The sequence below is a fragment of the Phragmites australis genome, chromosome 23 (genome assembly GCF_958298935.1).
Source record: "Phragmites australis chromosome 23, lpPhrAust1.1, whole genome shotgun sequence".
Classification (NCBI taxonomy): domain Eukaryota; kingdom Viridiplantae; phylum Streptophyta; class Magnoliopsida; order Poales; family Poaceae; genus Phragmites; species Phragmites australis.
This window is the reverse complement of record NC_084943.1, coordinates 17,371,370-17,390,812: the sequence shown is the minus strand read 5'-3', so window position 1 is coordinate 17,390,812 and position 19,443 is coordinate 17,371,370. Positions and strand designations below refer to the sequence as shown.

The following is a 19,443-nucleotide window of genomic DNA, read 5'->3' as shown; positions in this document are numbered from 1 at the left end:
CGTGGGACGTCGTTGAGGAGAAGCTCTCGGAGCTACTCCGCTTTCTGGTCTCCGCGCTCCAGGCGCTCGCCGGGGTGATTCGGGACCGGGCGGCCGCGCTGGCCCGGTGGGCGCGCGTTGCCGCCCTCCCAGCCGCGGTGGCGGTGGCTGTGCTCGTCGTCGTCTGCTGCTGCTGCGGGTGCTGCGCGGCCGCGGGGCGGCGCCGGCGGAGAGGGCCGGATGGGGAGGAGGTCGAGGCTGCCGATGGCCGCGACGGGCCGGTGCTTAGGTACCGCCCCGGCGGCGTTGGCGACTACAAGGGAGGGGTCTTCAGCATGCACCCCAACAAGCCCATCGTGTGCTAGCTTATAGCTCGCCATTTGTGTATCTTGTTACTCATGAGCTTGAATTTTTTTTTTTTATCAATGATACGTATATGTACACCTGTTCGATTTGTGTTAGTTTTCCATTCCTTGTGTAATTGTACAATCTTGTGTTACTTGTTTGTACGGTACCTACAAGAAAATGTTTGCCATTGGATTTAGTCAATCTGCACTCCATTTGACATTGAGTGGATTATGATAACGTCATTTGAATTACGAAACATGGAACAAAAAGTGCAATTCTACAAAATTCGAGTTAAAAGCATGGTTTTGTGGTAGTTCAGCAGTGGTTTTGTGAAATTCAGTCGTAATTATTTGGTACCGTGCACAAGCGAATGCAGACTACCTGAACCATGCATGCCAGAATACCCCCTACATTGCAATTTCTACAGAAGCCATTTGCTGGCGATGCGCCCCCATTAATGTGTTACAGATTTGTCACCAATATACACTCTGCCATTCCACTCCAAAGTCCAATCCAGATGGAAGGAGCAGCGGGTCATGCTTCTACGCTGTTAAATACCATGGGTATGCACCACAGTAAGTCCAGCCTAGTCTGCGGTAGAATCTCCAGGCAACCGCTCGTACAGCCGGTAGATCAGCCGCGATTTCGTCATCTGAGGTTCCCTCTCGAGGACGCTGATCACATCCTTGACGGAGATGGTTCGTTGCGGTCCTGTGAACTGAGCCCTGCCCGGTCTTTTCATGCCTCCTGAAACGAACATTGTCATGTGCATCCTTTGTCTGAGACGTTTTCTAACAACGCAATATGAAACTGCAAAGATCAACTCATATTGAGACAGTGAGGATGAGGTTTGCGGCTTTACCAGATCCGAACGCTGCAGAATGGCTCCTCTTTGAAGCTTCCTGGTGGTCACCGGGGCCTTTCCCAAGCTTGGATAATGACCTTGAACCTGGCCCTCTACCTGGTTGTGGAGCAGCAGCCACATCAAGGCCTTCTCGCTTCTGTCTGGCTTGTTCAGCCATCAGCTGCCACTTTGAGAGCATATCGCTTCCTCCAACTGCTTGTCGGGCGGCAACATTTGCAGCATTCGTTCTCATTTTATCATCATCTTCTTTGTTGGGCTGTGAGAGGTCAAGGATGTCAGGAAAAGGAGAACTGTCAGAACTGAGAAAGCTCAGCAGAAAAGTTACCTTGACATTCTTTGGACGACTTTCCTCTTTTTCTTTTTCCAGCTCTACACCACCACCGCCATCAGCCTACAGGAAAGGATTTAGTTAATCAAAATCAGAAACTGATACTTAAGTTCAGCATGATCCATAACAAAACACATAATGGAGAGAAGTGAATCATAATCTGTCAAGCTTCTGGCAGTAAATCAGGGCCGATTTATATTCCAACAATCTAGTTATGTATAGAGCAAGCCAAAGATACCAAAATTGAAAGCCAATTCCCTTTAGAAAATGTAGAATTGTTCAATTTTGATACGGGTAACGCTTGAAATACAAATGAAACTGATGAACGTGTGTGTAATTTAAGGATTTGTAAACTAACCAGTATAAAATCCAGTAGTGCATAAATAAACAAAAGTAAGTATAGTGTTAACGATTCGGTAAACTAATCAACTACCATGATATATAACTTTTGAAACAAAGTTGCATGATTCAAATACAATGGAGATTATGAAACACCTCAGTTTGTTTCTTGTTCTTGTCAGCTTCTTCTGCTTGTTTTTTATCCCATTCTTCTTTAGCTTTCTGGTTCATTAGCAAAATTTGACGGCCAACATCTGAAGTAATAACTAGTCGATGCCCAGTTTTTTCAGCATCAATTCTCTAACAATAATAAGAATGGTTAGTATCACAAGGTAGTAAATTATGCCATCATTCAGTGCTTTGTAACAAAAAGAGAAACAAACCTGTTCTGAGACTCTTATGAGAGTGCTTATGAATCTTCGCAACCGCTCCTCCACACACTAATGGAAGAATTGAAGTTAAATATATTGTGCTAGATTCTTGATGAAAATCATAAGGATAACTCACCATTGATAAACAATGCTCAACATCACCACTAATGTTCTTCAGATTGCATTTCAGAGCTATCAAAAACCATGTGAACAGTTAGTGTTTCCATTAAAGTTTATATAAAATGGTTTTACAGACTTGGCAATAAGTTAAAAGAAATTAACTGATTTCTGCTAGTTTCTTGAGAAGTGGGCCTTCCCGTAAAAAGAGTTCTTCTTCTTCTTCCTGTGCAATTCTTCGTGCTGTTTGTGAGGCAAGGCTCTCTTCCTTGGGGGCAGACAGTAGTTGTTCTTCCTCCTCCTGTCATAGTAAAACAGCATCGGCAAAATGTTAATTGGATAAAAAAAAGTGCACAAATTTGATACCTACAGTGCACATGATGCACTGGACCAAAAACTCGAAAGGTGCAGGAGACGATGCATAGATAGTGAAATTTTGAAGATACACAAGACATAACATGTCCAGTATGCAATAGTTTTACAAGATTTCTTTGGAACATTCCTTGTATCCCAACAGGCATAGCATAAGCAATCCCACGTAGGGTGGGAAAAGTGCACTAATGTTATAAAAGTAAAATTACACACACATGCAAAATAATATCCATTTCATCCATATTGTAGAAACTAGAGATGATGCAGTGCTTGCTTTTTGGTACTCTGCAGTGTGGAAGAATTTGGTATCGAAATTTAGCAAGTACATCTAACATCACATGTGCTACATCATGGTGATATAGCACATGTGCACAGTGCAACCACAAATTGACAAACAGAGGCCAATGCCCATCAGAAGGAACGTTATTTCTGTATAAAAAATTGAAAATAGAGCAAAACATCAACCAGCGGTGCGCATACCCTAATATTAACACCACTAACAGCTGTGACATCATTAAGTTGATCAATGCTTTGTGCCTGGAAGGTTCCAGATGTCTTTTGCTTTTTGCTGATGACAAAAGAGAAATTTGATTAGGGCTATACAAAAAATGTAAATACTCCATAGAAGTATCGTACATTCAGACTTCAGTTAATAAAACAGAAAAGATGGATTAATGTGGATGAGCAAAAAACCTTGAAGGTGGCAGCATAGAGCCTGCTGCTTCCAATGATTTCTTTTGCCCACCCGATTTCTTGTTACTCTTCGCACCTCCACTAGCATTCGGTGTAGATGAGTTAGGGGGTCCCTAACAAGACAGAAAGATGAGTAATGTATGAATTGCATGTGAATAGGCATCAAACGATTGCATAGTTGCCATGAAGTATGAAAGAAATGCAAGTGATATGTATATAAAAACAGAAAGGCAGATAGCCGATTTGGTCATCCATCTTTCACCGGAGGCTAAATTTCGTCCATCATCTTTCAAACCAACCAATTGAGTCTCTCAACTTCCGTCTTCGGTCCAATGTCGTCCCTGATCTGATGTGGCAGTCCACGTTGGTGTGCTTAATCAGCATGATCCGATGTGGCGGTCCACATTAGCGTGCTTAATCAGCAGGGTCACATAGGATTTTTTGGTGGGCTTGTGCGCATACGCCAAAAGTCGAGAGTGCCTCTGCGTACCCCTGCATCACAACCTGGGTCAATTCGATTTAGGGTTTGGCAATCATTTTAGCCGAAATTGAGGGTACAAGGGATCGTTTGTTGTCGAACTTGGTTCGTTTTTCTGAGTGATCTATTGAATTTTCTGACTTTAGCGCAAGTAGAGGCTTTGATACCTGGCAATTAAAAAATAGCATCAAAGCCTCTGCTTGCACTGAAGCCAGAAATTTCAATAGACCAGTTAGAAAAACGAACCAAGTTCGACAATAAATGATCCCTTCTACCCTCAATTTCGGCAAAAATAATTGCCAAACCCTGAATCAAATTGACCCAGGCTGTGATGCAGGGGTATGCAGAGGCACTCTCGACTTTTGGCATGTGCGCACAAGCCCACCAAAAAACCCTACGAGACCCTGCTAATTAAGCACGCCAACGTGGACTGCCACATCGGATTAGGGATGAAATTGGACCGAAGACGGAAGTTGAGGGACTCAATTGGCCAGTTTGAAAAATGAGGGACGGAATTGAGCCTCCAGTGAAAGATGGAGGACCAAATCGGCTATTCAGGTAGTCACACAGGGGGGGAATCCTATATCTTTTCATTTCTGACTAAATCACATTTTAATTGTTTGTCATTCAAAAATAAAAATGCATGTGGACTTCACCTCATCTGAATGAAGGCTGTAAGCTAGCAAATGGAACTCATAGTTGGGAGTTTGGCTAAAAAGTGTCAACAGAACTTACGATTGGAATATTAGATATATTGAAAATATATCAAGCGATTATGTATAGGTTCATTTACTATTATGAAGCATCTCATTTGTAACTACTGACAAAGTAAATGTATGCAGAAACACAGTTTTGGCATGCTATGTTATCCTGAAATTAGGCCAACTTAATGATGTCGTTTTTAGATCTGTTTAGAAGGCAACATGCATATTTTACTGTCTAGAAGCTTCTTCCCTAAATCCATCAAATCCACATTGTAAATACCAATTCCGAATCTCAGTGTCCTCCTAAACCTCTCTCCATGCACCCCCTACTACACTCATTCCCATCCCAACAAACCAATTCTGCCAAATCAGCACCACTTCCCACACACCTCAGCTCACCCCTCACAACATAATTGGTTACACATGCTTCACTGGTCACATCTCGTTATGTTATATGCCTCCTACAGTAAAGCCACCCTTATTCTCTCCCCGCTTCACCAAATACCAGGAAGCTACCCTCAGAACCCAATATTCCACATTTACAGTCTTGAAATTACCCTGCCTGCAACAACCAGACCCTGTTCAAAAAATGCCCAACCAGTCCACATTGACAAATTATATGGTGTTTAAATGTTTGCAAATGATGAAAAAATGGTGGTTTGGGGTAGATATTTGCCTGAAATTTTAGAATACAAACAAAACTTGGACTCCAAGACACTACAATTGATCCTATATTCCAAATGTTAAATGTTCCAAAACTTAATTCTGCCAAAATGCTAATACAATCAAAGTGCTGAATATCCTACGTGAGTGAATAACCAATCTTCTATTCGAACAATAATGAGAGTGATCTCACGAACATACATTTTGAGTCTCTCTATTCTGTTTATTGGGCATTAAATGAAAAAAAAATGCTAGAGAGAAAAATTAAGAATATATAATACAAATCGCATAAATGAAAATTACTTGGTGGCTCGGATTATTCAAAGTTGATATACTTGAGCAACTGACTCACATGTGACATTTAGAATGTAATTAGCTTGTGCCATATCAAAGCTAGGTCAAATGATGAATGAGGTGGATTCACCTGCTTTCCTTTCGCTGAAGAATTTGCTGTAACCACGCGGGCCTTGCCAGCAGATTCGGAATTTTCCTTTGCATTAGCATTAGGAGGGAGAGCATTGGTTTTCAATTCCTTGTTTTGATGCATTTGCCATGCAACTGCATTGTGCTGCATCATTGGGTGAGTAGGAGGAGGGCCAATTTTTGCAGGAGCCATTCCATGAGCATGCATGGACGGCTGTCTCTCTGGTTCTGGACTCGGTGATCTAAGAGAACCAGTGATTGACCGAGGGTAAGCCTGGGCACCAGGGTTACCTGCTCCATATATTTGCTGTGAGGCCTGCTGGAATTGTGTGGGTTGCGGCTGTTTGTTCTTTGTTTGCAATGAAATTGCTGGGTTCACTCTAGGTGGTTGATTTTGTGTAGCGTTTGTTCCCATTGCGTCAGGGTTTTGGTTGGGATTAGCATGAGCAAGATAGTGTACACTATTTTGCGCTTGAGTGCCTGACGGTGGTGCAAAAGCCTGAGGTGAAGATGACACCTGGCTTTTCTGGCCCTGGTTAGGTGGCCCAGTTGGGCTAACCTTCTGATCATGCAACTGTGCTGAACCACTGGAAGGAGTCTGCTGTGCAGACACTTGAGAGAATAGAGAATGCTGACTTGGATTTGCCTGGTTATTTCTTTGTGCCTGGGCTTGCATCTGTAAAAAATGTTCAAACAAAGCAAGCACATGCATGAAATATTCATCATAGAATTGAATAACTCGCTAAATATTCGGATTTAGAGTGGCTCCATCAAACTCGATGAGTAGTTATTTGTCAAGGCAGCAATGAAGTTAATGCAATTCATTCACCTGTACAAAAACTTTATGGGCTGCCTGCTTCAGCATTTGATCCCCAACGATATTCCTGATGACTCTTAAGAAATCATCTTTGTGGACTTCATTGCGCTACAAACATAGAACAATACAGCTGGGTTAGTTCATTTAGCAATACTAATGTAAATACTGGTGCTAAGTGTGTTCTTTTAGCCTTTGTCAATGTTGTTTTGTCTGCTACCTTCACATGGGAACAAACTTGTAGAAACAAGAAAAAACATGTTCTTTTCCATCTTGTCATGCATTCACTTTATTTCGGATCGACACATTTAGTTAAGGAAATGCAGACCTTGAACTAATTTTACTTGTCATGCACTTATCTTTAGTAATGATGAAGCACTAGAATCCATTATTTCTTTTTTCTCTACTAGCTTTATAAACAAACACATACTTTAGAAGTCTATAGAATCATATCGGTAATATGAAGAGTTGGACATTGACATGCTCTCCAACATATACTTTGACCACCTTATATTGTAATATTTTGTACATCAGAAATAAATACGACAAAGGTAAATTTCATAACGAGTGTCGTGATCCAAATTCATGTGGTCAACCTACATATTCTATTTCCATATCGATGGTCAAAACTAATACTGCATGGTTACATGTATTCTAAGATGAGGTACATTTAGCAACAGAGGGAGTATATGCCCGAACAAATTTGTAGGTGTAATATGTAGCCGATCAATTGTGCATGGACCATGACAACTGATAACAGAGGATTAAAAACTTACCCTAAGTTTTGCCCATACAGTTTGAAGCTGCATATCTTTGTCTCTATCAAGATGTGCCTGTAGGATCGGAATTAACATATTAAATGGTATAGATGGCCCTTTCCTTGTATCCTGGGCACCAGATGGTGCTTGCTGCCCAACAATTTGCTTCACATTCTGCTGGACTACTGAGGGCTGAGCTACATCCACCTTGGAGCCTGCAAAACTCTGTTGACCAAAATACCCTGTTTCTTTTTCAGCTAACTGGAAGCTATCTGTTTCAGCCTGTTGCAGTCGATTTTCTGGCTGTTCTTGTTGTAGGTGGGAATTCTGTTGGTCTACTTGGACAGGTTGTTCATTTTTTGAACCTTCAGTTACCAGTTCTGGTTTGGAGAATTGATCTGATACATTCACATGATGTTGCCCTGCTTGTTGGCTTGCCTGAGCATTTCCTTCCTGCTCTGTTTCTTGCAGCTGACCATCTGTAGCTTTTGACATAGCACTGTTATCCTGGCGCAAAGTACCTGGGATAGAAGCGTGGAGATTATTTATAACCACCGAAAAAAAGTGGCAGCATCACATTATTGAAAAGCTATGATTTGTATGATTTTTATGAGCAGGAAGCTGCAAGTAAAAAAAAATTATGGGATAAAGAGATACAGTAAATAATACACACACACACACACACACACACACATAGCCTGGTCTAAAAGGAGGATCGAAAGTGCAAGATACTTTAATACAACAATTTAGCAACACACCATTATAAGCAAGCACATCCATAAGGGAGAGGAAAATGATGATCCATTAGACATACGTACCATGAATTGTGCCACTGTGTGTCATGCTAATCATGATTGTTTCCTATGGTCCAGGACAATGTTGTGAATTCATGGCCTTAATCATCGACAATCAGCCCGGATTGGCGACTAATGGTGTCCAACTCAACTAGCTAAGCAAGTCACCCGAGCCCGCCTCATCAATTAGACATCAGATGGCATCGTTTAAGTTGTCAAGCGTGACTTTCCGGGGTTCTGGCCCACTGTCAGGAGGGAGGGGGTTATAGAAGTGTGAAGACTAGAGAGTCTAGAACTTGATCAGCTCTGCTCATCTGTAATCTTACCTCTTCACCTGTTGTTCTGATCTATAATCTTTACTGCTCAACTGACCTTAGAGAAATTTTATAGACTGTACCACGGACTCTAGAAATACTAGTCCACTGCATGGTTTCCTACTTTAACAAGCTGCAAGAAAGGAGAGGCCCTCAGTATTGTTGGCTGCGCCCTCGCTCACTGCTCAACCGAGAACACCTGGAACGCGAGCTGGCTGGTGAATTGCTCACCTCCCTACTCTCTTGGTCAAATCACACGACGTACGTCGAAATATTTTTGTGCTGCTTGGTTCAAACTGCAGCGAGCTTTTCTCTGTTGATTAAATAAGCAAATGAGATGAACGTGCTAGTCCACGTCCCAGTGACCTCATGCCATCCCACGAGCCGAGGATCGTGTGCACACCCGACACGCATAGCCCACACAGACCGCGGCTTATGCTCAACGTGCATAACAAACTCTGAAACGGAAAACAAACTTGACCGCTAATACTATCCTAACAAACTAACTAAGGAAGCCAGCAGCAGACTTGATCAAATCAACCAAGCACTGAACGGGCACCGTGCAGACTCAACACGCATACTCAACATCGTGCAGACTAACTCAGCTGCAGACTCAACACGCATCCTATGTTCTTGACAGTAGCACACGCACACTCTTGCCGTTTCACACAGCACAGCTTCTCGCTGAGTGTCCGTTCCGGTTCAAGACAGCAGCTTGCACATCTCGCACGCCAAGCTCTTCCCGATCTACTAGGTATTGTACTGCTGCAATCCCAAGAACTAGACAACTATGCAAACTAACATAATAAACATGCAAAATATCAAGATTAGTTCCAACAATCACCCCCTAATCTTGATATGCAATTCTCCACGCAGCTTCAAAGAAGGGCTGGTTCGTCGCTTGTGTAACCTTGAGCTAACAAGGTTTTCTCCTCCTTTTCTTTCTTAGGACATTCCCAAGCATAATGTCCATACTCTTGGCAGTTATAGCATTGTACCTTGATCTTGTCTTTGTGCCCTACGCCGTACTTCTCTTCCATCGCATCTCCAAGCTCACAGATGCGCCCAACAAGCGCCATGAACTTCTCCGCGAAATCATCCATAGATTCTACATCACTCATCTTAAGGCTATCAAAATCCAAACGTAAGGACTGGATCCTTGCCTCCCAGACGCGCTCAGCGCCCACATGCATGGAGCATAGCACTGTCCACACATCAGAGGCGGTCTCCTTCTCTGCAACTCGCAACAGCATCTCATCGTCAATCGACTAAGAGATGATCGTCAAGGCCAGTTGGTCCTTGCTCTCATCGACACCCTCAGACGCCTTCTCACGAACAACAGCACCCCATGCGCCATTGGTTCGCAGGAGGTACTTCATCCTCATCGCCCATGCTGTGTAGTTCGTCCTTGTCAGCATCAGGTACGGGACTCTCCCTGCCATCACCGTCGAGTTTCCCACGCCACTGCTCACAATGGCTCTGCTCGGCGAGGCATCATCGCGCGGCATCGTCTTTCGTCATAACTTGGCTCTGAATACCAAATGTTGGTCGCGCCCTCGCTCACTACTCACTCGAGAACACCTGGAACGCGAGCTGACTGGTGAATTGCTCACCTCTCTACTCTCTTGGTCAAATCACACGACGTACGTAGAAATATTTTTGTGTGCTCGAATCAAACTGCAGCGAGCTTTTCTCTGTTTATTAAATAAGCAAATGAGATGAACGTGCTAGTCCACGTCCCAGTGACCTCGTGCCACCCCACGAGCCGGGAATCGTGCGCACACCCGATGCGCATAGCCCACACAGACCGCGGCTTATGCTCAACGTGCATAACAAACTCTAAAACGGAAAACAAACTTGACCGCTAATACTATCCTAACAAACTAACTAAGGAAACCAGCAGCAGACTTGATCAAATCAACCAAGCACTGAACGGCCACCGTGCAGACTCAACACGCATACTCAACATTGTGCAGACTAACTCAGCTGCAGACTCAACACACATCCTATGCTCCTGACAGTAGCACATGCACACTCTCGCCGTTTCACACAGCACAGCTTCTCACCGAGCGTCCGTTCCGGTTCAAGACAGCAGCTTGCACATCTCGCACGCCAAGCTCTTCACGATCTACCGGGTATTGTACTGCTGCAATCCCAAGAACTAGACAACTATTCAAACTAACATAATAAACATGCAAAATATCAAGATTAGTTCCAACAAGTATGCTAACAAATTTTTCACACGGTGCTAAACGAGCCCATCAGCAACAGGACAGCGTGAAAGCCGAGCCAACCACAACTGCCCCAATGGTAAATCAGCAACGGAAAGCGTATCATGGCACCCTAATCGCACAAACAGGCAAAGAAAAAAGGGGAAAAAGATCCTTGCGCGTTAATCAATCTCAGTATCTCACAGCACCATGTTCAAGCTAAGCCAGCATGGGGTACTTGGGTTCAGTTGAATCAAAGCCCTAAAATTACTGGGAAACAAACCGACTTCTAACAGCACCCCCCCCCCCCCCCCCCCGCGGAAGACCCGGGCTTGATTGGCCACACCAATGGGGAAGACGGGATCCTGCGGAGCGAGACGAGCAAGCTGGCTAGAGAATCCTCACCGGCAGGAGAAGGGACCGATCCGAGGCCCGGACGTATCTCCACCCCGCGCCAGTCCAGAGGAGAGGTGGAGGGTGGCGGCGGAGGCTACCAAGCAGAGGAGGGTTCCTTCGAGTGGAAGAACGCGGCGTGCCTATCTCCAGCAGAGGGTGCGCGGGGGGGTGGGCCTGGAGGCGGGCGCGCGTTGTCGGCGAAGAGGGTCCGCCGGCGAGCCGGGAGAGCGCAGGCAGGAGTCGGCGGCGATTGCGGGTCCTCGCCGCGCCGCCGCGAGGCAATCTTTGAGAATTTCCTGGCGCTGTTTTTTCACAGGGGACAAATACCTCACGGACAAAACCTGTTGGGCCCAAAAAAAAACCTGGTGGACCCAAGATCCCGACGTAGGGCCCGTTTGGAAAACTGGAGGAAAAAAGAACGGCTCATACGGCCACACGGGATAGATTGCTGTTATTTACTGGTCCTCTGACAAATAGCCTCTGACATTTGAAGCAAAATTTAAACCAAATGCTCCCTCCGATGGCAAATCTAAGGTTTTGCCCCTAACATTTAAAGCAAAATTTTCATCAATTTTAATTAACAAGAATCAAGATGCAAACCATTGACAAATTTGGTGTTGTGTGTATAGAGTTGCAAACCGAAGGAGTGATCATTAGCCGCATCAACTTACAAATGAGACACATGTACAAATTTATTTATCAACTACTTGAAGATGAGTCGATTAATTATTCTTAAGAGTTGTTACAATAGATTGTTACTTTTTCTAGATTTTCTATCAGAACATCTACATCCTACATTGAACACGCTACTATTAGAGATTGTCTCCACCTGACGTCACTTTCCTTCCCCGTACATGACGGTGATTTTGGAAAACCAATCAAACTCTTCTTACGTTGACCATCGCCGCATCCGCACTCCGCCCCGTCCCCGTTCCCTGAATCCATTGCCGCACTGCCGCTACGCACTCCTCCCGTCCCCAAACCCGTTGCCGCACTGCCGCCTCCGCTCAAGCGACCACGAACGTCCCGCTGTCACCCATGCCTAGCTATTCTCCTTGGCATCCGCGCTCTCTCCACGCGCCATGGCAAGCACTCCTCCACCACCGTGTCACCCGTAGACTCGGACGGCGAGGGCCCCCTGCACGGCCTCTTCGTGCTCTCCCACGACCCGAGCGAGATTCACGTGGCAGGCCTTAGTGAGCGGAGCGGGATTTGCGGCGTGCAATTTGTTTATTCCCTCTACCTCGCTTTCATGTTTCAACCTCATGGCCATGCGGGACTCCACCTCCTCTTCTCCTCACGTCTCTCTCAGAATCTCCAACCGAACCCACGGGAAATCGTAGTCCAGATCTTTCCCCCTGCAATTCAGATCACCATATTGACTCGGCAGATCTGATGAGGCGCGCAGAGGAGGGTAGGTCGGTGCTGAGGTGGGCAACGGTAAGATCGGAGAGGCAAGGGAGCTCTACGCTACTGATAGCTCCGGATCTGTCTAGCTGGGTGTGCATGGCCTCCCTCTCGGGCGCTGCTGACGTCCCCCAGCACGACGTCACCCGGCATAGCGGCATCTTCCCTAGTCCAACTCCTTACCGTCCTCTCTTACCCTATACAGATGTGGTGAGCACACTACCCCTTATCCTTCTCCTCCTTTTTGTTTCAATTGAGATGTGCATTGGTTCCCAATTTTATTTACAGCTTACCCTATTTGCTTGAAGCTCTAACTGATAGTAGAAAGGTTGCACAAGAACATTCCCGGATAAGATCAAATGCTAAAGACACTGGCATAGATTGTTATTGATATTCATTTGACATATATCCTCCAAAATATTCTATTGATGCACATCCATCTATTCATCAATATCATGCCATGATGTATGAGGAAAACTTGAACGTCTGAAGAGTTTGTCACTGCATTAACATGGTATGCCATTTGTTACCATGATATGTGGTTGCTATAAAGCAGTTTGACCGTAATGGATTACAAGGCAACATGGAGTTCCTTGTCGAAGTTTTGATGCTGAGCTTGCTGCACCATCCAAATCTTGTCAGCCTTATTGGCTACCTTGCTGATGGCGATCGAAGGCTTTTGGTTTATGAGTATATGCATCTAAGGCTTTTGGTTTATGAGTATATGCATCTAGGTTCTCTGGAGGACCATCTTCATGGTATGCTATTGAAGTTCTGAAATACTGTAGTTTTTGTTTTGGTAGCACCGTTACTGAATGTTTAACATTTGTATACTCACAACTTGATCTTGTTTTACTCAGATCCTTCTACGGGTAAGGCGTGACTTAACTGGAATACAAGGATGAAGATAACTGCTGGTGCAGCTAAAGGGCTAGCGTATTTGCATGACAAAACCAATCCTCCTGTCATATATCGTGACTTGACATGTTCAAACATCTTGCTAGGAGAGGGATATCACCCAAAGTTGCCTGATTTTGGATTGGCAAGGCTTTGCCCAGTCGGTGATAAAACTCATATTTCAACAAGAGTGATGGCGACATATGGATATTGCGCCCCTGAGTATGCTATGACTAGTCATTTAACTCTGAAGTCAGATATCTATAGCTTTAGTGTTGTCCTTTTGGAGATCATTACCGGATGAAGGGCTATTGACAACACCCGAACTGCGGTGGAGCAAAATCTTATGGGGTAAGGCATTGATTTGTTTTATTTTTGTTATGTTTTGCTCCTTCTCCATGCTAAGATTAGTATAGATGATTACTATGGAAAACAGCACATTGTGCTATCTTCTACTCCTTGTGAGTATTGATTGTTAATGTATTCTGGAAAAGTTCACCAGATATCTGGCCCTTAGCTCAGAAGATTAGTAAGTTGTGTTATTGCAGCAGTCCTTCGTATCATCTGAAGGGAAGTATAGGAGGTTGATTTTCAATTCCTCTCTTTCTTTCTTTTTAATTTTTGAAAATTTATATGTGGAAAACTTCTTTCAGCAGTCAGCACTGCTATAATTTTGCTTGGAGCACATATTGCCCTTACAATTTTCATGACAAGCTTCTCCTTAACAGCGTAGTAAGCTGAGATGAAATATAGTTATCGTTCTGCATTGATTTTTGGCATGATCAATTTGGTCAAGATTTACTCGCCCAAATGACATTCTTGTAACCTGTTGAATAGATTATGACATGGCAAATGCTTTGCTAAAGAAGATTTTGCTTGCTCTAAAAAAAGTAAACCCCCTGTGTCTATCTTCCACCATTATTGTATGTAACATTTGTTGGTGCACTGTTTGTTTCAGGTCTGACCCTTGTTCAAAGACATGAAGAAATTTCCCTTGATGGCAGGCCCTGCACTTGAGGGTCAGTACCCATCAAGGGGATTATACTAGGCCCTTGCTCTCTTTATTTTCATTGCTCTGCATATAGATATCGGGTTGCTAATATAGAGTGATGTTTGAGAGTTTGAGGTGTTCGATGTGTGAATGGTGGAGCTGTTTGTTTGATAATGGGTGAGGCCTGAGGTGAGCAAAAATACTGCAGTAGGAAATCGAAATCGCAGAAGGAAGGAAGGAAGGAGATGGGGGTTGGTGCTTCACGATGGATCGATGGATGGATGTCAGTCAGCTGTCTATGATGTGTTGAGTGGGATGGATGGTGGTGGTCCACGACTCCAGGTACACGCGTTGCAGTTTGCTTTGGGAGGGGAGGAGAGGAGACTGCAACTCATCAATTCATGATCTGCCTTTGCTGATGAGTTGATGGTTAGCAGGATTCTGTCATCGCAACTTGCTGTTCGTTGAACGGTTCAAGGATTTATTTGCTGCAGTGAAGAAAGGCCTAAACTCCAGGCATGGATAGAGATGTGTCCAGTCCATTGGACATGAAAGTGAAAATGAACTTATTCTTTGTCTGTGGATTCACTAAAATAAACTCAGAGGAGGAAAACTGGGCTGACTTCTTGTTTGCTCACTGCAGCTAGAAATATAATCCCCATAGCCGGATCCAATCAAGCCAGTGGACTGAACAACAAGATCTATATATACTACGAGCTTATTTCCACCTCTACTCTACTTGTCAGTCCCTGTTCATTTCGTTTCATGCTGTATGAGCTGGATTGGAAATAAGCTACTAAGTTCACCTCACCAGAAGTGAAGTCCTGAACTGAATAAGATGCGTGCTTGGTTAGTTCTCGTGTTAAGATGCACTGTAATAATCTCTTATTAGTATCAAACAAGACATAAGTTGGCATGTTTATTTCAATGAATGGAATGAATAAATGAGAGAAAGTGTACACAGCAAAATAACAGTACCATCGGAGCTTGTCGACTCCTTCCAAACGACATAAACTAATGTACATTCATAAACTAATGTACATTCAGATCGCAGGTTGCAATTCGCAGGTTACAATTTCTTTAGAGCTCAAACTCATTCAGATCGCAGGTTGCAATGTATGAGAGGGAATATTTTTTCCTTGCATGTGACAGCTATCCAACTTGCAATCTCAATTATGGTGAGGTACATCCATCTAATTCTGGTTTGAAGAATTAGTAACAGTTTGGAAAGATAAATTGACTTCCTACAGCTAAAGGACATGAATTTATTTGTATCCCGAAGAGGTCCCTTGATTTTATCGTAGGTTAATCAGTCAAATGATTGTAGCGCCTTGAAATTTTTATAACATGATGTTAGCTTAAATGATCTTGTACATGCTGATCAGGCTTCCTTAATGATATTTTTTTGCCCACGTTTGAAGAACAAATTGAGAATGCGTATCAACACTTGGAAGTCGCTTTCAAACAGAAGTACCAAGTTCATTAACACTGGTAGGTCCAATGGCATTTAGGACAAAACAGCAGGGGAGTGTTGTGGGTCAAGTAATATATGATATACATTCTGGTGTAGTGATAACTTTATTATGACCATAGAAAATGCAAAACAACTTGAACATGTAGGCATGTAACTCTTTGTATTTCAATGATCCTGTAAATTGAAAAAAATATCAAGTATGAATCTCTTCTTTTATTTGGATAAAATTTATTGCTAATCAACAAAATATCATGTTTTGCACGAGCTTTATTGGGAAACATGCATTGCACGTGCGTGATTACTAGTGAAAAGAAAAAAAATAGTTGATATGTACAAATTATAATTGGGCACAATTCCAAAAAGATTTTTTTAAGTACAAGTCGGATGCACATAGATCACATGCATGCCCATACATATTTACGGGTACGTCTTAACACACGTCATGTGACCCGGATTGGAGGTCTAGCCAAGTATGTGTTTTTGGCCAAGTGTTTGGCGCTGCCAATTTTCGCAGCGCACCCAATCGTTTTCACTTCCGTCGCGTTAGAATTGACAATCGACTGTTAGGCATTCAAGTTTTGCAAATGGATATATAGCTTGTCCTAGATTTTTGGAATTGCCGACTGTCGGTGAATCAGGAACCAGGGGTCCCCGAGTCCCGAAGCCAGATCAGCAGTTTGCCACGTGGCGCCCTCCCGCGGGGATCATCTCCGCGAGGTACGAGAAGACGAAGTCCCGGGAGAGGGTGCTCGGGGCCATGAACAGTGGTCCCCGAGTACCCGAGTTCCCCGATGATCCGCAAAGGCCAAGTGCCGGGAAGAGAGTGCTCGGGACCATAAACAGTGGCCCCCGAGCACCCAAATCCCCCGACGACCAGAAAAGCCGAGTACCGGGAAGGATGTGCTCGGGGCTGCGAACAGTGGCCCCGAGCACCCGAGTACCCCGAGGACCCAAGGAAGATAGTTCCGGGAGAGAGCGCTCGGGGCCGCGAACAGCGGCCCCCAAGCACTCGGTTCCCCGAGGATCTGAACAGTCAATTCCGGGAGAGAGTGCTCGGGGCCGTGAACAGTGGCCCCCAAGCACTCAGTTCCCTGAGGACCAAGAAAGGGCATATCCGGGAGAGAGTGCTCGGGGATGTGAACAGTGACCCCCGAGCACTCGGTTCCCCGACGGCCTAAGAAGTCCTTCGTCGGTGGCCCCCACAGAGGTCCAGCGGTGAGGTGTCAACCAGTGAAAGACTCGATGGCGCATTTAAGAGGGCGCGTGGCCTGTCACTTCCAACTGCTCCTGCCACGCTCGGTGTCAGTCCCTGCCACATTCTAGCAGAAGGACGTGGGGACATTTAACGCACGGGTCCCATCCCGCGTCATCCGGCATGCCTCGGGATAACATCGCGAGGCCCAAGGCACCCCGCCTGCTGCCCTGCTGTGTTAGGCGTACAAGACCGGGCGGGCACGCCGGGCCGTTCAGTGGCTGCCCGGTGGGCCCTCTTCGCGGTGCCCGTTGCAGAACGACATCATGACGACCGAGACCGGGCGGGGGGCGCGTTTTCAACCCCCCCCCCCCCCCCGTTACTTCGCGCAGCAGCCCATGATGGTTGCTTTCCATTTATGGCGCCTTGGAACTCGTGCCCTCCCTTTCTAGGCACGCTACTACCGGCGAGTATTTAAGAGGAGCCGGTGGACACAAAAAGAGTATCTCCGACCCCCGAATCGACTCTGGGATTTTTGAACACTCCAGTACGAGCACAGAAGCTGAGACCACCGAAGAACAAGGAGCCCGAAGCTCTAGAATAGATAAACATTCTTGTAACCAGCAACATCCCTGAGAGACATTCTCAGTGCATTTATAGCATCCACACAGGAGTAGGGTATTACCTTCAGTGCGGCCCGAACCTGTCTAAAAACCTCCAGTGCATTTACTACATTCTGCATCTGATCATTCCATTCCACCTGCCATCGCATTTACACCCATTTATTTCTCCCGCAAAATAGATTCAGAATCATCCCTCCGGCCGAATCTCAAAGGGAGTCCCTTCGGATCCCTGCTTGAGGAGTTCACCCTCCGACACTGACCATTCAGTTGCTGGAACGAAAGGGGCATGGAAAGTGGTATTCTAGAGGAATGTACAAATTCTACATTGGAGAATTTGATGGTGAACGATGGATACGAGTCATCATGACAATGTGATCCCATCATGGTTTACCAAAGGGTAGATGTTTCATGACAAGATCCATCTGCAGCATGTAGTGAAGAGATGGTGTTTCTCGGAGAAGAGAGAGTTCAAAGTGGTTATTTCCAATCCTCGGACATATGATGTGAAATGTTTCGCTGAAGGTGGCACGTGGCGAGTCCATGGCTTCTTGCCGAGGTGTGATACTATATGGGTAGCATCCATTATTGAGCAGCATATTTGCAACTTGAGCTGACCTCTGTGCGCACACGGGAACATGACTGCTGAATTTGTGGCAAAGGAGATGTACCCAGAGATTGTGAAGAAGACTAGTATGTCCACTTTTAGAATTATGTATGCTATTGACAACAGATTTGGGTATAAGATTTCGTATGACATGGATTGAAGAGCAAAACAGAAGGTGCTAGAGAAGAAGTTTGGCACATATAAGGACTCGTACCATAACCTACCTTCATTGCTAGAGGTTATTCAGGGGAGGAACCTGGGAAATTGCATTGCTACTTATGACTTTGTAAATCAGGATGGATATCGAGTCCTTCAGCGGGCCTTCTGGTCGTTCGATTGTATGATTGAGGTATTCCAACATTGTCAGGCACTGATGTGCATGGACGTGACTTCCTCATAGGCAAATACAGGGGGCAGATACTCATAGCCATCGGGGTAGATGGTGAGAACTAGGTTGTGCCTTTGGCTTTTGCATTCGTTGAACACAAGTCTATGGATAGTTGGTTGTGGTTCCTGCAGTGGGTTAAGAGAGGTGTTGTTGGTAACAGGCCAAACGTGTTTCCTCACGATCACCATACAAGCTTGTTGAATGCTATTAATACATTGCACAGTGGTGCGGCTAGGGTATTGTCGTGGGCAAATTTGGATAGCCATTGTGCATGCAGCATCTTGGAGTAAACTTCTACAAACAATTCAAAGCAAGAGGTTGATGAATCTTTTTAAGAAGTTGTGCAAATAGAACCAAAGGTGAAAGTTTGATGCTTTGTGGCAAGAGTTGGATAGATTAACTGGTAGGCACATGGAAGAAGTTTTGAAGAAGCCAGATATACTAAGGGAGGAGGAGCCCGAGGGCTTAGAGCCTTTACCACTTGAATCGCAAAGTATGACAAGGAGGAGAAAATGTAGAAGGAGGGTTAAGTGTTTGTCCAACTATATCAGACACGAACTATTGGAGAAATAGGCACTCATTGCGGACATTGATAGTTCACATTATAGCATTATGACAACTAACCTTGCTGAGGTTTACAATTGGGTAATGAAGGGGAATAAGTCACTGTTGGTGGCAATTGTGGAGGGAGTTACTCATGGAGCGCAGCGGTATCTCCGAGAGCATTATAGCAAGGCCGCACTACATATGGCCAACCCGCAAAGGGTATACACGAAGAAGATAACATCTTACATGGAAGAGAAGAACGGGAAGGGCCAAAAGCATAGGGTTTTAGTTGTTGGTAACCATTAGCACGTGTTCGAGGTGATGTTGCATGACAAAGGATGGACTCGGCATCAGC

The 19,443-nt window shown here is 44.8% G+C and overlaps 1 protein-coding gene and 1 pseudogene across 1 annotated transcript; one reads left to right on the top strand and one right to left on the bottom strand.

Annotated features, from left to right (window-relative positions):
• Positions 1 to 652: 652 nt before the first annotated feature.
• On the bottom strand, positions 653 to 11,287 carry LOC133905874 (transcription initiation factor TFIID subunit 4b-like). The gene is made up of 13 exons (XM_062347658.1): positions 10,976 to 11,287; positions 7,271 to 7,773; positions 6,510 to 6,605; positions 5,682 to 6,356; positions 3,413 to 3,525; positions 3,200 to 3,287; positions 2,513 to 2,648; positions 2,367 to 2,422; positions 2,243 to 2,299; positions 2,016 to 2,159; positions 1,518 to 1,583; positions 1,190 to 1,448; positions 653 to 1,074 (listed from the first exon to the last, which is right to left on the bottom strand). Exons 2-13 carry the CDS (start codon positions 7,745 to 7,747, stop codon positions 914 to 916), a joined length of 2,328 nt encoding a protein of 775 aa, XP_062203642.1. The 5' UTR covers positions 7,748 to 7,773; positions 10,976 to 11,287; the 3' UTR covers positions 653 to 913.
• A 1,627-nt stretch (positions 11,288 to 12,914) lies between these two features.
• Positions 12,915 to 14,375, top strand: LOC133906019 (probable serine/threonine-protein kinase PBL7; annotated as a pseudogene).
• Positions 14,376 to 19,443: the final 5,068 nt, after the last annotated feature.